This window comes from Hordeum vulgare, chromosome 5H, assembly GCF_904849725.1.
Source record: "Hordeum vulgare subsp. vulgare chromosome 5H, MorexV3_pseudomolecules_assembly, whole genome shotgun sequence".
NCBI classification, from domain to species: Eukaryota; Viridiplantae; Streptophyta; class Magnoliopsida; order Poales; family Poaceae; genus Hordeum; species Hordeum vulgare.
The window spans coordinates 564,718,598-564,728,693 of NC_058522.1; the positions used below are offsets into that span (position 1 = coordinate 564,718,598).

The window sequence follows — 10,096 nt, forward strand, 5'->3', positions numbered from 1 at the left end:
CTTAATTAATTTTTCACACAAATACATCTTTATCTTTACCTACTAATAAAGCAAATAGTGTTTCTTCCGTACGTCATCCAAATTGCCCTTAAAGTTGACTAAAATTACCCACCAATGCCATCTATAAGTCATAAAAAACATTTCAATCAGGAAAATCTCCAGACTGGGCCGGCCCATGTAGGTACCTCCTATATTACGCTGTGGGCGTTGAAAAAAGATGCAGCACACCTGTTTGGGCCGGCCCATGCGTGGACGTCTGTTTTTTTAGTTTAGTTTTTTTATTTATCTTTTCAGTTCCATTTTATTTTTCTACTTTAAATAATTTAGAACTTCCAAAAACTTTTCTCAATTTCAAGAAACTGAGAATTTCGAAATAAAATATTCAAAAAAACATATTTTTTTGAGAATTCAAAAACTACTCAGCGGTTTTGAAAAATGTTTGCGTATAAAAAAATGTTTGAACTTTGAGAAAATGTCCATAAAATAAAAAAAGTCAACGATTTTTAACAAAAGTCTGTATAAAAATCTTAAAAACAGTTCGTGCCTCTATTTTTAGTCTCATTTTTTATTTTCATTTTTATGTTCCATTTTTTAGTTTAAATAATTTAGAACTTTGAAAAACTTTTGCAATTTATAAAACTGGGAATTTTGAAATAAAAGTTTGAAGAAAATATAAAATGTTTGTGAATTCAAAAAATGCTCAGAATTTTTGTAAAAACATTCGCATATTCAGAAAAATGTTCATAATTTTGAAAACAATGTTGGTGAAAAGAATAAAAGTCCATGATTTTGAAAAAAAGTTTGTCTGTGCAATTGAAAAAATTGTTTGCTAATTCAAAAAATGTTCATGCATTTCAAGAAATGTCCTAAAATTTTAAAGACATGATATGATCATCATCATTGAAGATTATAATTTTTTTTCCCGTTGCAACGCACGGGTCCTTTTGCTAGTTATTAAATATAAGATGATGGAAGGATGGACAAAAAAACCGGACGAAAAAACCCAGACGAAGGTGAGACGAAAGATAAAAGAACGAAAAAAGAAGTTACCAACACTTCCTTTAAGAATAGAGATATGATACTCCATTAGCGTATTCCTGACAAAAAAGTTTCACGCAGCAAAAGACCAAAGTTACATGAAAAATACAGTACAACTTGAGGAACATAAATGTCCAACCACCTAGCTGTGCTTAATTGAATGTGTTCCTGCACTATTTTCCAATTTAAACGAGTCAAGATCGTCGATATAAATATAAAGATTTTCTTTTCATTGAGTACTCAGTCACTCACTAGAAAACAAATTCGTTTCCACTTTCCAGACCCTCCCACACTCCCCCGTCCCCGTCGGCTCATCGAAGGCAACGGCGACGGCAACCTCGGCTCGCCGGCAGCCAACGCCGTCCACTTCCATACCCTGCCGCCACCGTCACTCGCTTCCGTTGCTCCTGCAGATTGTCGATCGCCATGCTTCTCCGGCGGCTGGCCGCGGTAATCTTCCTCCTCCTGTTCTCTCGGCATGTCGCCGGTGATCAGGAGTTCATGTACCCCGGCTTCGCCGCCGGCAGCGTGGCAACCGACGGCACGGCCGTGATCACCCCGTCCCGCATCCTCCAGCTCACCAACGACACCAAGGAGGTGTTCGGCCATGGTTTCCATCCAGCTCCCCTCCGATTCCGGGACGCCTCCACCGGCGCGCCCGTCTCCTTCTCCACCACCTTCGTGTTCGCCATCGCGCCGCGGTACCCGGACACGCACGGCCACGGTATCGCCTTCGCGCTCGCGCCGTCGGTCATCATCCCGGGCGCCGTCGCCGGCAAGTACCTCGGGCTGTTCAACACGTCAAACAGCCTGGGCGACGGCACGAGCCAGATCGTGGCCGTCGAGCTCGACACGGTCATGGACTTGGAGTTCCACGACGTCGACGAGAATCACGTCGGCGTCGACGTCAACAGCCTCCACTCCAACAGCTCGACCACGGCCGGGTACTGGCACGACGACGGCTTCGGCGGAAGGAGATTCGACAACATCAGCCTGATTGGCGGCAGCGACGCGCCTGTGCAGGTGTGGATCGAGTACGACGGCGGCAGCACGCGCCTCGAGGTGACGGTGTCGCCGGCGGGCGAGCCAAGGCCGGCCCGCCCGCTCTTGTCGTGCCACGTCAACCTCTCGTCGGCAGTGGCCGAAGACACTTACGTCGGCTTCTCGGCGGCGAACGGCGCCGCCATGAGCTCGCATTACGTTCTTGGCTGGAGTTTTCGCCTCGGCGGCGGCCGCGCACCGGACCTCGACCTCTCCAAGCTCCCGAGGCCCCCGTCGCCGCCGGGATCATCCAAGAGGAGGATGTCTCTTCCACTTATCCTGATACTGCTCCTCCTGTCCGTCCTGGTCCTGCTCCTGGTGTCGGCGGCCATCGCGACGTTCGTCGTGCGGCGGCAACGGTGGCACCGACAACGCCAGGAGTTCTCCGAGGAGGAGGAAGGCTGGGAGATGATAGACTACAGCCCACACAGGATCAGCTACAAGGACCTGCACGACGCCACCAATGGCTTCCGCGACGTCATCGGCGTGGGCGGCTTCGGCCGCGTGTACCACGGCGTGCTCCCGAGGTCCGGCGTCGAGGTCGCCGTCAAGAAGGTGTCCCACGGGTCGCAGCAGGGACTGCAGGAGTTCCTGTCGGAGATCACGAGCATGAGCCGGCTGCGCCACCGCAACCTGGTGCAGCTCCTCGGCTACTGCCGGCGGCGCGACGAGCTGGTGCTCGTCTACGACTACATGCCCAACGGCAGCCTGGACCAGCACCTGTTCGGAGTCGGACGCGCCGCGCCGGGGTTGAGCTGGGAGCAGCGCGCCAAGATCGTCCGGGGCGTGGCGGCCGGGCTGCTGTACCTGCACGAGGGGTGGGAGCAGGTGGTGGTGCACCGGGACATCAAGTCCGGCAACGTGCTGCTCGACGCCGACATGAACGGCAAGCTCAGCGACTTCGGCTTCGCGCGGCTCTACGACCACGGCGGCGACCCGCACGCGACGCACGTGGTCGGCACGCTCGGGTACATCGCGCCGGAGATGAGCAAGACCGGCATGGCCACCACGAGCTCCGACGTCTTCGCCTTCGGGGCCTTCCTGCTGGAGGTGGCGTGCGGCCGGAGGCCCGTGGTGTTCACGGTGGACCCTGATGGCGAGTCGCCGTCACCGGCAGGGATCGTCGAGCTCGTCCTCCAGCGCTGGAAGGCCGGGAAGATCACGGAGGCTCGGGACCCGAGGATCGGCGAGTGCGACGTGGACGACCTGGAGCTGGTCCTCAAGCTGGGGCTGCTCTGCTCGCACCCCGACCCGGAGCGCCGGCCGGGCATGAGGCAGGTGGTGCAGATGCTGGAACGCGCCGTGCCGGCGCCGGAGATGTCACCGGAGGACATCGGCAAGAGCATGAAGACTTTCGAGTACAACGAGGCGTTCGATGAGTTCGTCGGAATGTCGTTTCCATTGACGTCCGAGGTCACCACCGCCACGACGCTGCCATCCTCGTCGTCGCACTACTCCGACACTCCGCCGACAACAAACGGCAGCCGTCCTCATAGTGGCTTCCACTGAAGCTAGATTAACAAAAATATGTTGCGACTAATTCAACTTCTGTTTGTGCACAAACATCTCAACAGAGAGGAGCATTTCTATCAGAACCAAGACAAGGAGGTTCAATAAGAAAAAAATATGACAAAGTGAGCTAATTTTTGTGTTCTTCATAAATAAAAAGGTTCCGTCTATGTTACATCTAAATGTAAGGGCATCACTAAAAAGTGGTCCGCTCGTTAAAAGATTTGTTTTTGGGCGCCTGCCAGCTCCAGCGAAGGCTGTAAAATTGTGCGTGCGTTAAAAATTTTTAGACACGCGCTGAAAAACGTTATCCCACGCATTATATTTGGTGCGCCGGCTTGCGTGCGCAGCAAAATCTGGATCGCTGCAGGTGGGGCCGCTGGATTGGGTGTCGCATTAACGCGCGTCTGTTGAAGATGCTCCGATCTCTATGCTTTAAAAATGGTACAGTGACGCGTTAAAAAAAAATTGGGCACCAAACTTTTATGCTGCCGTTGAGATGCTCTAAGATAATACTACCTCACATCTAAATATGATGTCAGTGTTATTATTTTTATTGTTTATCCTGTTTGTTTGATGGATATGTCCAAGTCTCATTTTGATGTTATATCACAGTCGTGATTGTGGTGATCCAATCGTTTTCTGTGTCACGTGTGTGCAGGTGAGCTGCGGGCGGCTAGAACCATCAAGTTGCTCGGCAGGCTAGCTTCAGGCATTGAGCAACTAGGAGTGATGTCTGTTTTGAACCTTGAGATTGTAGAGCTTATAGTAATCGAACCTTCACCTTTCAATCCCTGAAATCTATACCCTGTATTCAAGAATCCCGGCCTATCTCAACCCTTCGCCCGTTTGACACACAGGGAAAAAGATGATCCCAATCAGGATCAAGCTCTACAACTGATATGTGCAGTCTCCCATCACACCAGAGCCAGACAACTCGCCATGCATGAACGGCGGCAACATGTCGATGGTGGAACACAAATTGCAGCTCATCGTGGTGGAGAGCCCGACTACTACTGCGTCGGAGGTAGCCACGCGTTTTGTCGATGGCGACGTCGTTGCTGGCGGTCCGGTCACAAAGTAGCCGTGGTTCCTGGCGAAGGGCTGCCAGAGTGGGACGCCGAGCATCGTGATGGACAGTCGGTCCGGTAGGGGCACGAGGAAGAACGCGCAGCCGGCGAAAATGGTCGCGCCCACGCCGTCGATGTTGAACCCGGTCCTGCCGTTGCTCGGGAGGCAAAGCATGATTGAATTCGCCACCTTCTGTGTCTGGCCACCGGGATCGAGAACGAGGCCCTGGAGCGCGCGACCCCGGCGACGCCGTGCTGCTCGCCATCTACGATCGAGCACAGCATGGTGGTGGCCAGACGTCCTCCCTCAGGCAGCTCTCAGTGCCCGGCCGTGCTCCAGGCTAGCCGCAGCTGCGAGCCGCCGGAGCAGTCGCCGCCTCCCTCCAGATGTGTGCGTGCAGCGGCCACCTCCCTCCGCCCGCCCGCCGGGTGTGTGCATGTTGGTTGCTTTGCTACTGTTGCTTCTCTGCGTTGCTTGATTGCGCCGTTGGTAATCGGGCTGCATATATGATCCACACCAGGAGAGAGGATGCCTCGTGCAGCGGGGCGGCCCATGGAGGCGGCGTCCGGGCTTTGATGGTTGGAATCGATGATGTGAAGAAAGGCACGTACGGGATTGATCATGCAAGCCTGCTTTGATGGTTAGCTATACATTGCATGCATGTATGCGTTCTACTGTTTCTGTGTTTGCACATTCGTACTCGGCTGTAGCATTGCGAACGGGCCGCTTTGCATATAGTAATATCCAAGAGCTAGATCAATGTGGAAAACTGGAGATCAGATGGACGACACCTCCTCTCGAGCGCTCCTGCATGTGGCCGATACACTCGCCCAGTCCACGCACAAGAACCAACTATGCTGCATTGTTGTCCGGTTTGCATGGGCTCACGCCAAGGGAGAAAGAGAAAAGGAGACATAGATGAAGAAGATGGAGATGACACATAGGCCCTTGTTGTCATTCAGAGAAATGAGCGATCCTGATGGGGATTGTTCTTACAAACAGGTCTAGGATTGGCTGAGGGTTGAAAAGAACCGGGATTAAAGAGAACAGGATACAAACTTCAGGGATTTAGAGGTGAGGGTTCATTTTCGACGAGCTCTACAATCTAAAGGTTCAAAACAGACTTCGCTCGAGCAACTAGTATGAGTTCGATCATGTCAAATAATCGATCAGGCTGTTTGTACCTAGCTTGTACTCCTTCTGTCCTAAAATAACAGTTTTAACTTTGTACTATTTTTAATATAAAGTTGTATTAAGCTTAAAACATTTATTTTGAAACGAAGGAAGTACGTACATATGTAGTTGGCTCAACTCGCGTAATCATTGTCGTCGTTGCTTTCGTCTTTGTTGAAAGTATTCGACGTCAAGACATTGCCAACAGTGGTCCTTGTGTTATTGTTATCGTTGTTTCTTTTGATTTGTGATTTCATACATCTATCTTAACTTTTTCTTTTTTCATTTCTTTTTATTTCTTAATCATAACTTTTTATATAAAAAGTATTTGTTTGTATCATTTAAAAAAATAGTTGAGACATTTGAAATTGTTTCATTCATTTTTGAAAAAGAGGCCAGGACAATGTCTAAGCAATGTAAGAAAAGTGTGCATAATTTACAGAAATATATTGTAGCATTCAAAAAAATGGTTTGCGCCATTTACAAAATTGTTCAAGTATTTCAAACATATGTTTACGTCATTTCATAGAAATGTTTACGCAATGTAAGAAAAAGGTTGGTCTCAGTTGCAAGTCAAGGATGGACTCACAACTAGGCAACTAAGAGTGGAAAAAAATGGACCAAGTTGCGAGACGAGGGTGGACATGTAATTGATGCAAAAAAAGGGTCGACCCAGTTGCAAGTTATTAGTGGACTTGCGACCAAGGCAAAAACCATTTTGTCAATTTTGATGAAAAAAGAATGTTTGAAACACTTTTTAAAAAGGGAAAATTGTTTAAAACATATGAGTATTTTTGAGAAAACAAATATGTTTCTAAACCTGCGAGCATTTTTCTAAAACATGAACTTAATTTGTTATTTTGAATCATTTTAGGGAAAACCCAAACAATTTATTTTAAAAAGAATTTTTAAATTGCAAAGATTTTTTGAAAGACAAAAACAATAAGATTTTTTTTTTAAAAAGTAAAACTGAAAAAGGGATAAACAATGAAGAAGAAAACAAATAAAATGGATCCTAGCTACTTGAGCCGACCCATCTGTAGTTTGCTCGCTTCTTCCCTTGTGTGAAACAACAACATTTTCCCGCAAAAAGTGGCGTATAGGAGATTCGAGGGGCGGGCTTGCAACCGAGATGGCAACAACATCTATGGTCCCACTTTTGAACCGATGGTCTTGCAACCGAGTTGAAAAGAAATACATGTCAAGTTGTGAGTCAAGGGGTGGGCTTGTGACCAGGAAGACAACAACACCTATGGGCCCAGTTGTGAGTCGAGGGATGGACTTGCAAGCGGAACAACACTTACTACATGCCGAGTTGCGAGTCAAGGAGAGACATGCAACTGGGACAAGGACAAGTACAAGCCTAGTTGGGAGTCGAGGGGGGACTTGCAACCAGTGCAAGAATAACAAGTACATGCCCAATTGCGAGTCGATATTGGACTTACAGCTGGGTTGAAAATAACTAGGAGACAAGTTGCGAGTCAAAGGGATTGACTTGTAACTGGGAAGACAACAACACCTATGGGCCCAATTACTAGTCGAGCGGGACTGGCAACTAGGACAAAAATAAAATGTATGGACCGGTTGCGAGTGAAGGTGGACTTAAAACTCGGTTGAAAACAACTATGGGCTTGAATTGCGAGTCCAGTGCTGGGCTTGCAACTGGGACAAAAACTATACCCCTAAATGAGAGTAGAGGAGGGACTTGCAACTAGGAGCAGAGAACAAAAAATGATCGATGCTAGTTGTAAGTTGAAGATGTACTTGCAAACTGAGGCGACAAAAACCTTCAAGCCCATTTGCGTCTCGAGCATGGAATTGCAGCTAGGATGAAAAAGGAAACACATGCCCATTTGTGGGTCGAGGGTGGATTTGCAACTGGAAACTACAAAAAATTACGAGACCAGTTGCTATTTGAGAGCAGACTTGCAACTGAGACAACTACGAGTCTAGTTGCAAACCAGGAGTGAACTTGCAACTAGGATAGAAAACAAACTAGAATCACAGTTGCAAGTCAGTGGTGTACTTGCAACTATGATGAAAAACAAACTACGGGCTTAGTTGCAAGTCGAGAGTGGACTTGCAACTAGGACGACCACATAAAACTACGATAGCGATTGCAAATCAAGGGGTAGACTTGCAACTGAGATGAAAGCAAATGACCTAGTAATGAGTCGGAGGGTGGACTTTCAACTGGACAACAGCAAAACCATGGGTCAAGTTACGAGTCGAGTTAGACTTGCAATTGGGACACATACAAAACTACGAGCCTAGTTGCGATCTAAGGGTGGACTTGCAACTAGGGTGACACTAACTACTGGCCTAGTTGCGAGTCAAGGGAAGACTTGCAATAGGACAACTCCAAAAAACTATGATACAAATTGCTAGTCGAGGGTGAACTTGCAACTGGGACAATAACAAACTTTAAGGCAGTCGCGAGTCGAGCATGGACTTGCAATTGGGATGAAAAACAAAACGCATGCCCTTTTTGCGAGTCGAGGATGGACTTGAAACTGGGACAACTACAAGCCCATTTGCGAATCAAGGATGGACATGAAACCGAGACAACTTTAAAACTACTAGCCTAGTTGAGAGTCAAGGGTCAACTTATAGTTGGGATGAACCAAAACTATGGGCCTAGTTGCGAGTCCAGAGTGGACTTGCAACCGCGATGACAAACAAAAACACATGCTCCAATTGTGAGTTGACGGTGGGCTTACAAGTAGGACAACTAGGAAACTATGAACCCAATCGCGAGTCAAGGGTTGACTTGCAACTGGAATAAAACAAATTACATGTCCAGTTGCAAGTCAAGGGTGGACGTGCAACGGGGATAAAAAAACATAGGCCGAGATATGAGCCATGGGTGGGCTTAGAACTAGGATGAAACAAACTAAGGGTTGTGAGTCGAGGATGCACTTGCAACTAAGACAACTAAAAAACCATGATACGGGTTGCGAGTCAAGAGTGGCTTGCAACTGGGACAACAACAAAATTATGGACCGAGTTGTGAGTCGATGATGGACTTGCAATTATGACAACTACGAAACTACAAGTCGAATTACAAGTCAAGAGTGAACTTGCAACTGGGATGAAACAAATTACGAGCCTAGTTGCGAGTTAATATTAGATTTGCAACTGGGACAATTGCATACAACTACGGCACCATTTACGAGTCGAAGATGGACTTGCAACTGGATAAAAACAAACCACGAGCCCAGTTGCGAGTCGAGCATGAACTTGCAACTGGGATGAGATACAAAATACATGCTCATTTACGAGTTGAAGATGAACTTACAACTAGGACAAATATGAATCCATTTATGAGTCAAGGATGAACTCTACAAATTCTCCACCAGGTCACAAAAGACACACAACGAAAATGAATGAAGAAATGAACTGTGTCCCCAAACAACGACATATATGGCCCATGTGAAAAGAAACGTGAGAATAGGTCGACACAAAAAATACGGGACAAGAGGATGCAGGGTTCCGCCGCCGGCAGGTAGGGTGATGATAAACGTTGATGCTGCCCTTTTCTCACATGACAGGAGCATGGGAGCAGGTGTGGTGATGCGAGATCATTCTGGTTCTTGCATTACTTGTTATGGTATTGGTGTTCCTAATGTGATACTTCCAGAGCTAGCAGAGGCCACTGCAATTCAGAGAGGTTTGCTATTTGCTTTGGGTGAAGGGTTTCACGAGGTTATCCTTGGTTCAGATTGTTTGACGGTTATCCAGCGCATCAATTCACTGAGCCAGGATCGATCTTTGTGTGGTCCTGTGATTCAGGATATCAAGCAACTTAGAGGTTCCTTCATGAGTTGTTCTATATTTCATATGCGTAGGGAACAAAATGTTGCTGCACATTTATTAGCTAGATCATGTAATCAGCTAGAGTGTCGTGTTTGGCGTGGTGTATTCCCGGAATGCATCTGGAAAACTATATGTATGAACATTATGCCATAATCTATAAAGTTTGTGTGTTATAAAAAAAACGAACTGACACAACACAAGCACGCATGATTGAATTTGTGCGGATATTAAAGAAACAACCCGAACAGTTATAGGCTTAGATAAAACATCACTAAATCTCATATAGTTAAGATTCAGCAAATCCAAAAAAAAGAATCTAGTTACACTCTCTTCTAACTATACAGTCAAACCAAAATAAACAAAAATATGGAATACAAAGACACGTGGCCCTCCACAAAAAAGTTACAACCCACAAAATAGACCCAATACACAAAAAAATAAATCAACC

General features: G+C 47.1%; 1 protein-coding gene across 1 annotated transcript; it reads left to right on the plus strand.

The window, feature by feature from the left end:
- Positions 1-1,210: 1,210 nt before the first annotated feature.
- Positions 1,211-3,684, plus strand: LOC123399269 (L-type lectin-domain containing receptor kinase SIT2-like). Its single transcript, XM_045093690.1, has one exon. It carries the CDS (start codon positions 1,465-1,467, stop codon positions 3,586-3,588), a length of 2,124 nt encoding a protein of 707 aa, XP_044949625.1. The 5' UTR covers positions 1,211-1,464; the 3' UTR covers positions 3,589-3,684.
- The last annotated feature ends 6,412 nt before the right edge of the window (positions 3,685-10,096 follow it).